This window comes from Sorex araneus, chromosome 3 (genome assembly GCF_027595985.1).
Source record: "Sorex araneus isolate mSorAra2 chromosome 3, mSorAra2.pri, whole genome shotgun sequence".
In the NCBI taxonomy this organism is placed as follows: domain Eukaryota; kingdom Metazoa; phylum Chordata; class Mammalia; order Eulipotyphla; family Soricidae; genus Sorex; species Sorex araneus.
In genome coordinates this window covers 219,160,122-219,175,130 of record NC_073304.1, presented here as the reverse complement: position 1 = coordinate 219,175,130, position 15,009 = coordinate 219,160,122, and the positions used below count along the sequence as shown (strand labels likewise).

At 53.1% G+C, this 15,009-nt stretch overlaps 1 protein-coding gene across 4 annotated transcripts in view; it reads left to right on the top strand.

The window, feature by feature from the left end:
* The first annotated feature begins 9,818 nt into the window (after positions 1 to 9,818).
* ACLY (ATP citrate lyase) overlaps positions 9,819 to 15,009 on the top strand; it is a 45,540-nt gene continuing 40,349 nt past the window's right edge. For 2 of the 4 annotated variants that reach the window (XM_055132320.1, XM_055132319.1), the window contains exons 1-2: positions 9,819 to 9,980; positions 13,745 to 13,755. In XM_055132320.1, coding sequence (XP_054988295.1) covers positions 9,846 to 9,980; positions 13,745 to 13,755 — 146 coding nt within the window. In that variant the 5' untranslated portion in view covers positions 9,819 to 9,845. Of the gene's footprint in view, positions 9,986 to 13,744; positions 13,756 to 15,009 lie in introns of all 4 variants that reach the window. The other 2 variants (XM_055132318.1, XM_055132317.1) reach the window with 1 other exon arrangement.

Genomic DNA, 15,009 nt, shown 5'->3' with positions numbered 1-15,009 from the left:
GAGCCGGTGGCCCTTGTCTTGCACATCAACTTGGGTTCAATCCCCCGCACCACGTATTGTCCTCAGAACCCTGCCAGGAATGACCTCTGAATGCAGAGCCGGGAGTAACCCCTGAGCATAGCCGGGTGTGACCCCAAAACAAAACAATAACATGAGCTAGAGTGATAGTAGAGCTGATAGGGCATTCACCTTGCATGTGGCCCACCCTCGTTCCTTTCCTGGGCATTTTATATGGTCCGCCCAAGCCCTCCAGGAGTGATTCCTGAACGCAGAGCCAGGAGTAAACACTGAGCATCCCCAGGTATGGCCCCATTCCTCCCCCCAAAAACAAAAAACCAAATAAATAAAGGTCAGACCTTTCACCAAGACAGGAAAGATGAAAGCTTGCCTTTCCAGAATTCCACTAAGGTGGAAGGTGGAAACTTTACCTGACCTTACCTGGTCTTAACCACGTGTTCCTAGAATTCAGTTGCCCCACTATGTAGCAGGAGCTAAACAAAGTCTCCGTAAAGCTTCAACAATCTAAGGTCTCCTTAGCACATACATGCCTGCATATAAATGTATGTATGTACAAATGAGTAATGTAGACCTGGGGGATTGTGGCTGGAGAAATAGCACAGGGGTAAGGAGCTTGCCTTGCATTGTGGTCATTAGATCCCTGGACACTGCTTACTATTTGCTGCCCCCACAGCCTGCCCAGGACTGACCTCTGACCACAAAGCCAGAAGCACCTGGCTGGGTACCTCTGGATAGGCCCCAAATCCTCCAAAAGGGGAAAGGAAAAAAAACAAAACCGAGAAAGTCTGATTAAGATCAGTGGATTGATGCTGCCAATTTTGTGGTATTATTGTACCCGTGTTATTCAAGATGAAACCGTTGGGGAAAGTTAGGTAAAAGGTACTTGATAGGGGCTGGAGCAATAGCACAGCGGGTAGGGCGTTTGCCTTGCACGTGGCCGACCCATGTTTGATTCCCAGCATCCCATATGGTCCCCTGAGCACCACCAGGGGTAATTCCTGAGTGCAGAGCCACGAGTAACCCCTGTGAATCACTGGGTATGACCCAAAAAGCGGGAAAAAAAAAGGTACTTGATATCTTTTATCATTTGTATATTTGCTACAACTGCACATGATTCTACAGTTATTGCAAAAAAAAAAAATGTTTGTGGTGCTCAGGGACAGTTCCTTGCTCTGTGCTCAGGGGTTACTCCTAGTAGTGCCAGAGACTGAACTTGGGTCCTTCACTTGCAAAGCAAGTGCCTTCCTCTTGTACAATCTCTCTGGCCCTGTTTTGTTGGGGGTGGGGGGAGGAGGAAGTTGAAGCTTAGAAATAAAGGAATATTTTTAATACCAGGATAAAAGTTACATGTTTCTGGGGCTGGAGCAGTAGCACAGTGGGTAGGGCATTTTCCTTGCTCGTGGCCAACCCAGGTTTGATTCCCAGCATCCCATGGTCCCCTGAGCACTGCCAGGGGTAATTGCTGAGTGCAGAGCCAGGAGAGTAACCCCTGTGCATTGCCGGGTGTGACCCAAAAAGAAAGAAAAAAAAAGTAACTTGTTTCCTTCCCTGGAAAAATTCTGTCTAATCAGGGCCAGAGAGGCATAATAATGATGATCCTGAATGATGCCAATTATTCAAACTTCTGTGTCCCTTCAAAGGAGATGAGAACAGAGGAGTAAATGAGTCAGTGAAGATGTGGAATGAGGGGTTATAGGGACGGTTCATTGAGCTGAGGGAAAAGGAATGGCTTGCACCTAGGAGACCTATAGAGGAAAGGATGGAGCAAAATTCATGTGGTGTGCAAGCAGTGGCAACTCTACGCACTAAAATAAAACTCTTCCTGTGCTAGGTTATGATGGACACAGGTGAGTTGAACCCACTGTTGTAGTGACCAGCAGAAAATCTCCTGGAAGAGGAACTCTCTAGATTCAACCCAACCCCAAGCAAAATCTCAATCCTTGACAAGCAGCTCCTAAACTTATGTGAAAGTGTAAAGATCTAGAGTAGCAAAAATACTACAGAGAGACTGTACAGGGGTTAAGACTCTTTTCTTGCATGGGGTTGATACCAGTTTGATCCTTGGCATTGCTTAGGTCCCTCAAGCAGGGCCACAACTGACCCCTGAGAACTCCCATGTATGGCCTTCAAAAACTAATAGTTTGTTGGGCCGCAGCGATAGCACAGCGGGTAGGGCATTTGCCTTGCACATGGCCAACCCGGGTTCGATCCCCGGCATCCTATATGGTCCCCCAAGCTCTGCCAGGAGTAATTCCTGAGTGCAAAGCCAGGAGTAACCCCTGAGCATCACTGGGTGTGACCAAAAAGCAAAAAAAAAAAAAAAACCAACCTAATAGTTTGCAGGTGGGGGGGGTGGAGAGGGGGTGGGAGACCATACCTGGCTGTGCTCAGGGCTTACTCCTGACTCAGTACTCAGGGATTACTCCTCGTGGGCTGAGGGGACCATATGGAGTGCTAGGGATTGAACATGGCTTTGCTGTGTGCAAGGCAAATGCTCTACCTGCTGGACTATTGCTCTAGCCCCTATTGCTCTAGCCCCTTCAGATTATATTAAAACCACAGTGAGTGGGCAGGGGGTGCAGCTCTGTGAGGGCTCATGCCTGGCCTGTATGAAGTCATGCTTTCCATCCCCCTACACACATATTCACTCCCCCCCAGATTAAAGCTGCAGTGATGGCATTAGTCCGAGGTCATGCTACAGATCAATGGAAGAGAGTAGAGTCCATAAGTAGAACCACAGATATGTGAATAATTAATGATAGACAAACTCATCGAGGAACTTGGCCGGGAGAGGACCACTTTTTCCACAAACGGTGTGGGAACAGCTGGATATCCATATGCCAAAATGAAACAGAAAAATCCTTGATCCTTACATATATTAAAAACTAACTCAAAAGATTTAAATGTGACAGGTAAACTGATAAAAACTGGAGGAAATAGGTGAACATTTTAATAGAACATAAAAATTAAGAAAAAATTAATTTGATGTAAAAATTTAAAACCTTACCCTGAGTACCACTGGCTGTGTCCTGGTGGCTGTGGGTCCCCGGTTGGTAGGTGTTACTGGGAGTAGCCCCAGGATCACTGAGCATTGTTTTTGTTTGTTTCTATTTGGAGAGGCCAACGCTACTGGTAGTCAGGGCTTACTTCTGGCTCTGTGCTCACTCCTGAAAGGCCCTGGGGGACCATATGCAGTGCCAGGGATCAAACCCAGGCTGGCTGCATGCAAAGCAAGTCCCTTACCTGTTGTACTATCCCTCTGCCTCCTCACCTTCCACTGAGCGTTATTTGAAAGTGCCCCCACAAAAAATCACCCCCAAAATGCTAATCTTTTGTACTCCAAAAGAGTCCAAGAATCACAGAGCAGGGATCTCAGTTTGCTCCATGGAAGTGCACCACTGAGTGACCCTCAAGCACCTCAGGATGGTCCTAGGGGTCCCCAGCACCATGGGTCCTGAGCCATCTGGCCTGATTGGACAAATACTGTTGGGATTAAGACTCCCCTGAGCACTGCTTTGGAGGGTCCCTCTATCTCCCCCAAAGGAAGTGTATACAAATCCGAAGATAGGCCATACTGGGCTCGGAGCGATAGCACAGCAGATAAAGGGTTTGTGCGTTGCACACGGCCCACCCAGATTTGATCCCTGGTCACTCTATGTTTCCCCAAGCCTCGTCAGTAGTGATCCTGAGTGCAGGCCAAGAGAATGTCCTGAGCATCACTGGGTGTGGCCCAAAAGAGAAAAACGGAAAAAAAGACTGGCCTTGCGGTATATTGGCAAGGATGCGGAGCAATTGGATCTTAGGCACATTGACCGGTGGGAATGTAAAATGGTACAACCGCCTTGGCTATACATTGAGAAAGAGTTTGGTAACTTTTCAAAAGATTAGGTGTATGAGGCAAGAGAAATAGCTCAAGTAGATAGATCAAGTGCATGCTTTGCATGTGGGAGGCCCAGGTTTAATTCTCAATACCACTTGGGCCCCAAGCACAGAGCTGGAAGTAACCCCTTGCACTGCTTGGCATTGCCCAAAACATACAAACAAAAGTTAAACGTGGGGCTGGAGTGATAGCACAGCGGGTAGGGCGTTTGCCTTGCACGCAGCTGACCCGGGTTTGAATCCCAGCAACCCATATGGTCCCCTCAGCACCGCTAGGAGTAATTCCTGAGTGCAGAGCCAGGAGTAACCTCCATGCATTGCCGAGTGTGACCCAAAAAGCAAAAAAAAAAAAAAAAAGTTAAACGTATACTTATTCTATGGCCCAGAATAAATTTTTGTTTGTTTTGGGGCCACTCCCAGCGGTGCTCATGGCTTACTTCTGGCTCTGCACTCAGGAATCACACCTGGCAGACTCAAGGGACCATATGTGGATTGGGAATCAAACCTGGGTTGACCACTTCAAGTGCCCTATTCGCTGTACTGTTACTCTGACCCCTGGCCCAGACATTTTTTTTTTTTGGCTTTTTGGGTCATATCTGGAGATGCTCAGGAGTTATTCCTCGCTTTCTCTCAGGAATTACTCCTGGCAGTGCTCAGGGTGCATATGGGATGCTGAGGATCAAACCTGGATCGACTGTGTGCAAGGCAAATGCTCCACCTGCTGTACTATCACTCCAGCTCCTGACCCAGACACTGTAATCCTCACAATTTATCCAAGAGAAATCAGTTTTACCAATCTGGTCTTATTTTATTCTGATGTGCGGGCGACTCTCAGGAAATCTCAGTTACATTTTCCCACTTAGAGGAAGAAGCCCTTAGAGAAGATACCCTCTGTCTTCGGTTGATGTGTTCAAGGCACCACTTTCTGACTACCACATTTCTTCCTCACATATGGAGTGTACTGTGCTATTTCCTCTCTGGAGCATCACAGGCCCACAGGGGAGCCACTTTGCTTGTTTTAACTCACTACAGTGGTCACAAGAGCTCCCAGCACATTGCAGGTGTTCACTAGCTGCATTCTGAATGAAAGAACTCATTTCAGTTTAGATGTATGTGACAAGCATTTTCTTTCTATTTCCTTTTTTTTTTTAGCTTATTAGCTTTTTTTTTTTTTAGCTTTTTTTGGGTCACACCCAGCAATGATCAGGGGTCACTCCTGGCTCTGTGCTCAAGAAAGAAGGACCATATGGGATGCCGGGGATTGAACCCAGTTCGGCTGCGTACAAGGCAAATGCCCTCCCTGCTGTGCTAACACTCCAGCCCCCAGTGATTAAGCATTTTCTTTGCTTTTTGGGTCATACCCGGCAATGCTCAGGGGTTACTCCTGGCTCTGCACTCCTGGCAGTGCTCGGGGGACCATATGGGATGCTGGGAATCGAGCCCAGGTCAGCCGCATGCAAGGCAAACGTTCTACCCCGCTGTACTATTGCTCCAGCCCCTCTTTGTAGCTTTTTTTTTTTTTTTTCTTTTTGGGCTACATCCGGAGATGCATAAGGGTTACTCCTGGCTCTGCACTCAGGAATTACCCCTGGTAGTGCTCAGGGGACCATATGGGATGCTGGGAATTGAACCCGAGTCGACAAATGCTCTACCCTCTGTGCTATTGCTCCAGCCCCTCTTTGTAGCTTTTTAACTGATGTATTAATCCTTTTTTTAGCTGGTGTTTGAGCTACACCCAGCAGTACTCATGGGCTACTCCTGGCTCTTCACTCAGGAATTACTCCTGGCAGTGCTAAGGTGATCATATGGGATGCTGGGGATATAACCCAGGTTGGCCGCGTGCAAGGCAAACACCCTACCCACTGTACCATCCCTCCATTCCCCCTTCTGCCATTTTTTTTTTCTAAAAAGAAAGGGGCCTTGGGACCAGAGAGCTAGTGTAGGGAGAGTTCATGTGACTGACGTGGGTTTGGTATTTGGTACCTCATCTGAGTCCCCGGAGCACTGCCAGGAGTAATCTCTGAGTGCACAGAGCTGGGAGTAAACCCTGGCTGACTCAACAAGGTGTTATTGACTCTCCTTCCTGACCGCTCCCCCAAAAAGGGAAGAGATCCACTGGCTATGACCTTCACTCCCTCCTCATCTCTACAACAGGTTGTAAGGGATAAGATACAGGAGCTGGCTGCAGAAGCTCAGTCACTCTTCTACAAAATGATGATGGAAAAATGTGCCAATGGCCAGGCCTTTCACATGACAGGGGTTTAGTGAACACAAGATACACGGGATTAAAATCTACAAGGGCAGGATTAAAACCTATAAGGTCAGGCAATCCTAAAACCTATAAGGTCAGCTTTGGAAACAAAGCTCAGTGTCTGAGCATGCACATGGGGTTTATATCCATTTGTTAAATGAAAGGGGCCTGAGGCAGGAGTGATAGTACAGCGGGTAATGTGCTTGCCTTGCACCTTGCACGTGGCCAACCTGGGTTCGATCCCTGGCATCCCATATGACTCCATGTGCCCCTCCGGGAGTAATCCCTAAACACAGATCCTGGAGTAAGTCCTGAGCACTCACTGCTGGGTGGAACTCCAAAACCAAAAAAAATTAATAAATAAATAAAAATAAATGTGACAAGGACCTGTTCTCTAGTCTAGAAGAGAGAGGACTCAAATGAGAGAAGAAAAAGTTCAGAGCTTTGTTTCTGTGTATTTGGGCTACACTCAGTAGGAGGCTGTTACATGCAAACCATGGGTTCTAGGTAGTTTTTTTTTTTTTTTTGCTTTTTGGGTCACACCCAGCAATGCACAGGGGTTACTCCTAGCTCTGCACCCAGGAATCACCCCTGGCGGTGCTCAGGGGACCATATGGGATGCTGGGAATCGAACCGGGGTCGGCCGCGTGCAAGGCAGACGCCCTACCCGCTGTGCTATTGCTCCAGCCCCAACCATGGGTTCTAGGAGGCATCTCCCCAGCCCCGAGTGTTTCCGCTTTCAAATCAGAAAAAAGGAAATAAGAAGCAAGGTTGGCTTAATGTAGGGCAGAGGATCCTTAGTGGGGTCATGGTGGACAACTGAGAGTCTTCCCTGGGGACCTGGTTCCCTGGACTGGGCTTCCAGGCCTGGAGCAGCATCATGGAGGGGTGGGAAGCCATCAGTGCTTGGCTTACAGATCCCTCTGGTCAGAACCTCTCTCTCTCCCTTCCCAAATTGTCTTTGGCCAGGACAAGTCCAATTTGTTTTTTTTTTTTTTTTTTTTTTTGCTTTTTGGGTCACACCCAGCAATGCTCAGGAGTTACTCCTGGCTTTGCACTCAGGAATTACTCCTGGCGGTGAGGACAAGTCCAATTTGGACCCACCAACACACTACACAGGAATTTAGTCACTTGATAAATATTTACTGAGCACATGCTATGTCCGCACCAGACGCTATACAAAGTAAAGAAAACAGACTGGGAACTCTATCTTCATGCACACGTGCAAGTATAAAGGCCAGTTAATAGAAATGAAATTATGGAATGCATGTGCACCTAAAAACTGTGTTTTATTAGGGTTAGAATGATACTACAGTGGGTAAAGCACTTGCCTTGCATGCAGCCACTCTGGGTTCAATTCCCAGCACCTTGTATGGTTCCCTGAACCCCTCCAGGAATGATCCCTGAGCACAGAGCCAGCCAGTAAGCCCAGAGCACTGCTGAGCTTGTCCCCAGAACAAACACAAAAATGTTGTTTAATCAGGGCTGGAGCGATAGCACAGAAAAATAAAAAAGTTCTTTTTTTTTTTTTTTTTTCTTTTTGGGTCACACCTGGTGAAGCACAGGAGTTACTCCTGGCTCTGCACTCAGGAATTAACTCCTGGCGGTGCTCAGGGGACCATATGGGATGATGGGAATCGAACCCGGGTCGACCACGTGCAAGGCAAACACCCTACCCGCACCAGCCCCCCAAAAAGTTGTTTATCTCTGTTGCCACATTGATAAACAAAGGGTTTGTTATGATTTGTGTTCCACCTGAATGCTTGCTTCTGGGTAAATGTATCTGTCGGCCAACCAGAGGGACAATTGCTGGGCATGCAGAGACCGACTCCTAACCACAATCTTCCTGCTAGTGTAGAAAGCTGCTGTCCTCCAAGTTCAGAGAGGGAGGATCTTCATAGGTGATGTTTTCTTTACCTACTGGGAACTGACCAATCTCCCAAATGTGTGCAAAAAAAAAAAATTTTTTTTTTTTTTTTGCCTTTTGGGTCACACCCAGCGATTCTCAGGGCTAACTCCTGACTCTGCACTCAGGAATTACTCCTGGCAATGCTCAGGGGACCATATGGGATGCTGGGAATCAAACCCGGGTCGGTCACGTGCAAGGCAAATGCCCTACCCACTGTGTAGTTGCTCCAGGCCCATGGAAGAATTCTTGGGCAGAGGAGCAGAGTTCAACCCCGAGAAGAGGCAAGAGTTTGGGGTCCAGAGCAGAGAGGAGTGGAGGATCACCAGTTTTCCAAAGGTGAATGTGGCAAGGGATGAGACGGTGACATCATTTGGGATCACTTGTTCCGGCAAAGGCAGAAGGTTTAGCTACACCCAGTCCTATCTGAAATTGTGTGGAAGGCTGGAGAGATAGTAGGGGGGGGGGGGCGGTGTTTGCTTTGTACACGGTCAACCCAGGTTCGATCCCTGGTACCCATATGGTCCTCTGAGAACTGCCAGGAGTAGTTACTGAGCACAGAGCATTGCCAGGTGTGGTCTACCCAGCAAACAAAAATAAATAAAAATAAATAAAATTGCATGGAAGAATGGCTTTTGGTGAAGTTCTTGGACACTGCATTGCGGGTGGAGCATCAGACGCAGGGCCCTTGGCAGAGGCGCACGGATTCCCTGCACCCTGGGCTGACAGTGCCTCCTGAACTCCCTGGTGCAGATAGATGTCTGGCCTCCAGAACGGAGCTGACGGTGGTTAGGGTGAGGGAACAGCTCATATACTGACAGAACTAGAGGCCGAGGGCAGAGAGTTCCAGAATGTCAGAACAGTAAATATATATCCTGGCTTCCAGGGCTAGTTTCAAACATTGTCTGGTTTCAAACATTCTGCCCTACAAGTTCAAGGGCAGACCAGGTGTCCTAGATTTGGATTTGGAGAAATCGTCTGGCATCCTGGTACTGGAGAAGGCAACGGTTCATTCACTCCGGTATGGAGACTTCTGAGGCCGGGTGGGAGGGTTGTGGCGCTGCGAGCTGGAGAGAGGAGAGGCGGTCTCAGATCTATAGGCTGGACTCTCCCGCCAATTCGGCGCACAGGTGAGCAGGTGAGTGAGTGGGCCGCGAGGCATTGTTCTCCCAGCCCCACTCCTCCCGGTCTCCTGCCCTATCCTGTCCCACGCGGGGTCTGATCTCCAGCTTCAGATCTCAGCCCCTTCCCACGGGCTCATTGGTGGGGGGTCCACGTGCACAAGAGAGCGCAGGCTGCCGCGGCTGCTTAAAAAACGGGTGTAAGCCGCCGAGTCCGGTGTGGCCGATTTCAGGCGTTCAGTTTTCTCTCCGGGGAGAGATGAAGGAGACTCCAAGTCCCAAAAGCCGCGCTAAGAGCCAGGTCCCCCCCAGCCGCTCCCCCTCCTCCCGCCCCCCGCCCGAAGTCCGAGCGGCCATCGGCCCAGCCCCCTGGCGATCATGCCACGGCCCCCAGCCCGGTACTTTCTCCTCCCCGCGTAGCCCGGCCCATCTCCCCACTCGAGGCCCCACCCTCTCCCCGCCCCCGCCCCGCCAACTCCAAAGAGGAGGCGCCTGCCCGCCTCCTGGGACGGACACCGCAGAAAGGACTACAAGTCCCAGAAGGCCCGCCCAGCCCAGGACCCCGCCCTCTAAGGGCGGAGCTACCCCGATCAGCCAATCGGGAGGAGCTCTGGTGCTCAGGCTAGGGAACGCGTGTGCCCAATCGCGGCGCCGCTTGCGCTGTGTGCCGATGGGGGCGGGGAGAAGGCGGCCGGGGCCGGGACAAAAGCCGGATCCCGGGCGGCTGTCGAGGCTTGAGCGCTCCGGGCTGTGGGCGGCGGTGAGTCAGGGCCTGTGGAGGGAGCGCCGCGCTCGGACTTTCGTGGTGAGGTGAGTGGCGGGCAGCTGCCCTCGCTGCAGGGGCACCACCTGCTCGCGGAGCTTCCTGCCAGTCTCCTTCAACCCGGAACCGCCTTCCCCGAAGCGGCTGGGTGCTCACGCGCCCTCCCTGCACCTGCTTGGAAGTTTTGGGGCTTCTTGGTTTTCGCCTCCTCCCGGGATCCCGCGCCGGGGGCCGCGTGTCGAGCCGGCCTCCCGCCACCCACCCACCAAGCCTCCCGCCTCTCAGTTTCTGGGAGTTTGCACGGCGCTCGGCTTGGCTTCCCTCCGCCCGATTGTCTTCGCTTCGCCGGGTCCTGGCGCCCCTCACCCCCTCGCTGGCCGCTGCCCGCGCCTCCTCCGGCTGGAGCCTGCTCGCTCTTGCCCCCATCCGGCTTGGCCCCACCGGATGCCGGCGGCGTGAAGTCGAGACCGCGGGGGCCCCCTCGGCCGGCGCGGACCCTTCCCTAAGCGGGCGCGCAGGCCCTTTGCCCCGAGTTCTGCCGAGAGTCGGCGGAGCCCCGCGCCCCGCCGGAGGGAGCGAGCCGGGCGCGGCGCCGACCACGCGGGGCCGGGGCCGGCCCGGGTGCCCGAGGCCTGGCCTCACGGCGAGGAGCTGGCCGGGGCGCGGCGGCGGCGCGGGCTGCGCGGGCAGGACCCTCGTGGCGCGGCGGGGGGGGGGGTGCGGCCGGGCCCCGCCGCCCAGCGACAGATGGCCCGGGCTGGCCGCCTCCCGCCCCGCCGTCGGCAGGGGCCGAGCCGACGCGAGGGTCAGCCTAGCGCCTCCTGCCCGCTCCAGCCTTGGAGCAGACCTTTGCAGGTCCAGATAGTTCTGTCGTTCGAGGGTCTCCAGCCCTCTGCCGGCGCGGGGGACTTGGGGGCGCGAGATGGGGCGCGGCGGAGAGCGGGAGTTTGTTCCGCCCCGCGCGCACCCTCTAACTTTACTCCCTTGCAGGGGCTCCTCTTCTGGGGTTTCTTAAGCGCCGGGCGACTGGGTGGTGTGTGGGGGGGATCCGTGCTAGGGCCCAGCAGCTCAGAGGGGTTATTCTCACCTCCTGGAGAGCTCTTGTCAGTAATGAGAAGTTCCCGCTGACGCTTCGTAGCTGGCTGCGGTCTACACCCCCATTCCCACCCGGTTCTTACCGAATTCTGCCCCTCTGCTCCTGGACGGGGCTGTCCTCCCCCCAAGGCAAACCCTGCCGATGCTAGCCCTAAAGTGAGTGCTCTTTGCCCTGCCCAGAGGGGGACCCTAAGTAGCATCCCCAGTGACTCCTCCCCACAGCGGTGTCCCAGGGGGACGGTCCTGGGGAACAGGCTCTTTTCATTCCGCCTTCCCTGTGGGCTGCCTCTGCCCTGCGCTGCTGCTGGGGATGAACTCAGGCCTGGGTCACTCAGCCCGCGCCCAGAAAAGGTCTCATTCAGGCTGCATGGCCCCTCCCCGGGAGGAGAGAGTGGGCGTGGGATATGGGGTGAGAGTGGTGTGTTTCCAGGTTGCTGGGCATGAATTCTCAGTAATGGTTTGCACATTTGGTTGTTACTAGGTGACAGTGTGTGTGTGAGGGGGGGTGGGGATGGGCAGCGAGTGGTCTCCCAGAGTGGAGTGGTCTCCTGTAGTCTTCACTATTTCTGAACCTATTTGTCACCAGCCTGACAGTGCACTCGGTTCCTGCCAGGCTGCCTAAGACTTTGGGGGTGAGGGTAGGGGGGTGTGCATTATTATTATTATTATTATTACTTTTTGAGCCACACCCAGCAATGCTCAGGGCTTACTCCTAGCTCTGCATTCAGGAATTACTCCCGTTGGTGCTTAGGGGGACAGTATCGAACCAGGGATCGAACCCAGGTGGGTAGCATGCAAGGCAGGTGCCCTACCTGCTGTGTACTATTGCTCTAGCCCTGCAAATATATATATATATTTTTTGGCTACACCCAAATGGTGCTCAAGGTTCACTCTTGGTGGGCTTGGAGAGCAGGAGATTGACCCCTGTTTTCTCATGTGCCAGGCAAGCATTCTACCTACTACACTATCTTTCACGACCCGCAAATGCTCTTTTTAAAAATTTTATTGGGGGGGGGCTGGAGAAATAGCACTGCGAATAGGGCATTTGCCTTGCACGTGGCCGACTCGGATTTGATTCCCAGCTTCCCATATGGTCCCCTGAGCACTGCCAGGGGGTAATTCCTGAATGCAGAGCCAGGAGTAACCCCTGTGCATTGCCAGGTATGACCCAAAAAGCAAAAAAAAAAAAAAAAAAGAGAAAAATTTTATTTGGGGGACATATTCGTTGGTGATTAGGGATTACTCCCTGCAAGTTTGGGGAGCCAGGGGTTCACCCCTGCCAGGTAAACATCCTACGCCCTGTACTACCCTTCCAGCTCCTAAATGTTCTTTTTAAAATTTTGGTTTTGGGGCCACACCCAGTGATGCTCAGAACTTACTCCTCGTGCAGTGCTCAAGGGTCCCTCCAAGCTCTGTGCTTAGGAGTCTGGCAGGGTTTGTAAGTGATGATGAAGATCGAGCCCAGGTTGGATGCATACAAGGCAGGCGCCCTCCATGCTGTACTGTCTTTCTGGCCCCTGGAGCAAATGCTCTTAACTGGTGGTCTTGGGCTAGGTGCAAACCCCAAGCTAGTGCCTCAAAATCTGCCTTCACAGATGATGTGCAACGTTATTTTAGGCCTTTAGCTCCTGACAAGAATCAAACCTCAAATAGGAGCAGAACCAGTGGCCTCTGCAGAGGCTCTGAGACCAATGAGCTGTTGAATCTGGGAGGGCCCCACCACCCCTGTCCTCACCCCTGTTTCTCCCTGGTTTTCTTTCGGTATGTGGAGTTGGGGCCTGGGCTAACCCCAGTGTCACTCAAGTTACTCCTGCTCAGTGCTCGGAGGACCATATGTGGTGCAGGGGATCGAACCAGCCACTTTCCCAGTTAAGGGCCATAACTTGCTCTGTATTGTCGCTCACGCCCCTCCCTGATTTTCCAATTCCCTTAGCCTGCACCAGAGAATATGGTTCTTTGCCCTCCTACCTGTTTCATAAACTCTGCCTGACGCTGGAGAGGATCTGCCCCTTCTAAGTCAGGGGGCTCAGGGCGCCGGTGTGTTGTTCTGGTGAACCAGTTCCCGACCCTGCCCCAGCTCCCTGTCAGCTGCTCCCCCAGCCTCTTCTGCACCCCTGGGAAAAGGAGCTCTTGGAGCTGACATGAGGCGATGTATTTATTTATTTTTCACCCAGCTGCAGATCGCCCCAGGTCCTTCCTAAAGGGGAATCTTGGTCTGGTTGGAGAATTATTCTGGAAGTGTGTACGGGCCTTCCCTCTGCTGGTCGGGCGAGACAGCCCTTCCCACCGACTCTGTGATCACCGGTGCTTGCTCTGTCAGAACTGTTCAGGGTGGACAAGCTGCCTCCTCCTTTCTCAGCATGATCTGCCCTGGGCTGTCCTGTTTGGGAGGGGAGTGGGGGGAGCGGTACCCATCTGATTTCAGGACCAGTTTTTCAGGTCTGAGTCAAGGAGGTTGAGAAATGGAGCTGGAGTGGGTGGGGGGGGGGGTTGGAGGGCCGTGGGCCAGTGGGACAGCTTGAGGTGCCCTCCTTCGTCCACTCCGTGTTGACACGGAGCCGGAAGCCATCGCAGGGAAAGGCCAGGAAAGGGAACCGCTCTTGAGCCCCTTCCCAGACTCCGGGCTGAATGCGCCCATTGTGCTGAGCCGGACACTCGCCGGGCTGAGCAGGAGCAGGCCAGGCCAGAACCTGAAGCCCCAGCCCGACCAGGTGACAGGGAGGTGTGAGCCCTGGAACTTTGGCCCACGAGCTGCCTTCCTGCCCGCGACACGCCACCTCCCTACCCAGCCCACCTTTATTTGCATCTGACGCCTCTCCCCAGGCCGTTTCAGCATTCGGCCTTCTGGGTCCTGGTGAGGCAGAGTGGCTCCGCCTGATCTGGCCACGTTCTTTTTGGTTTTTGTTTTTTAGTGGGGGGGAGCCGCACCTGGTGGTGCTTAGGGCCTACTCCTGGCTCTGTAACCAGGGCTGGTTCCCTGTGGGGTTCAGAGGACCATACTGGGTGCCAGAGATTGAACCCGGGTGGGTTATGTGCAAAGCTACGGCCTTCCCCGTTGTACTATTTCTCTGGCCTCTCTGCCCAACCTTTTGCCTTTGCCTGCCTGCACACCCCCCTCATCTTCTCCCAGCTGGCTCCTGTCACCACCCTTGGGGGCCTGGGCATGTCAGGACCTGGCCTGCGCAGGGAGGTGGAGCAGTTCTGACAGCCCCTTCCCTGAGGAAGGGACACACAGGGCCTGCTTCAGTTCCTGCAGGAAGGAAGGGGCTTGTTTGTTGTTTTGGTTTTTGGTTTTCGGACCTCACTCAGTGTTGCTCAGGGTTTCCCCCTGGCTCTGCACTCAGGAATCACTCCTGGTGCTCGGGGGAGCATCTGCGATGTTGGGCTGGAACCCAGGTGGGCCATGTGCAAGGCAAACGCCATACCCGCTGTGCCGTCCCTCCGGCCCCCGGGGACGGTCTTTTTCTTTCAGGCTGCCGTGGGGTTTTCTGGTGACCAGGGCTAAGCGTCTTGGTTTCCCCTGCTTACAAGTTAGGCTTCTTGGTCCATTGTTGCCACCCCTTCTGAGCTGCTCCCCCTCCTCTGAGAAAGGAGGTTTGGAGTCTCCCCGGGCTTCACAGACCTCACCTGGGATGAGTTTCTGTGCATTTACGACCGGAGTAAGAGGGGACGAGTGTCCTGCCTCCCACGGCTTCCGTAAAGAGTGACCAGCACAGGGTGGTCCCCCCCAGAGGCCTCTGTTTTGCTCTAAATTTGCAGCAGGGTGACTCAGCAGGGAGGGTGGGATGCACAGAAGGTCACTCGCCCCGCCCTGCGTCTGCTGGGAACCCGAACTGAGAGGAATGATCTTGGCAACCCCACTTTCCCTCTGTCGGGAGGGGACTTGAACCTACCCAAGGCCACGTCAACCCTGGCCTGGTCTTCAAAGATGTGTGTGTTCATGCGTGTGCATTTGTGTGAGTGTGTGCACGTGATC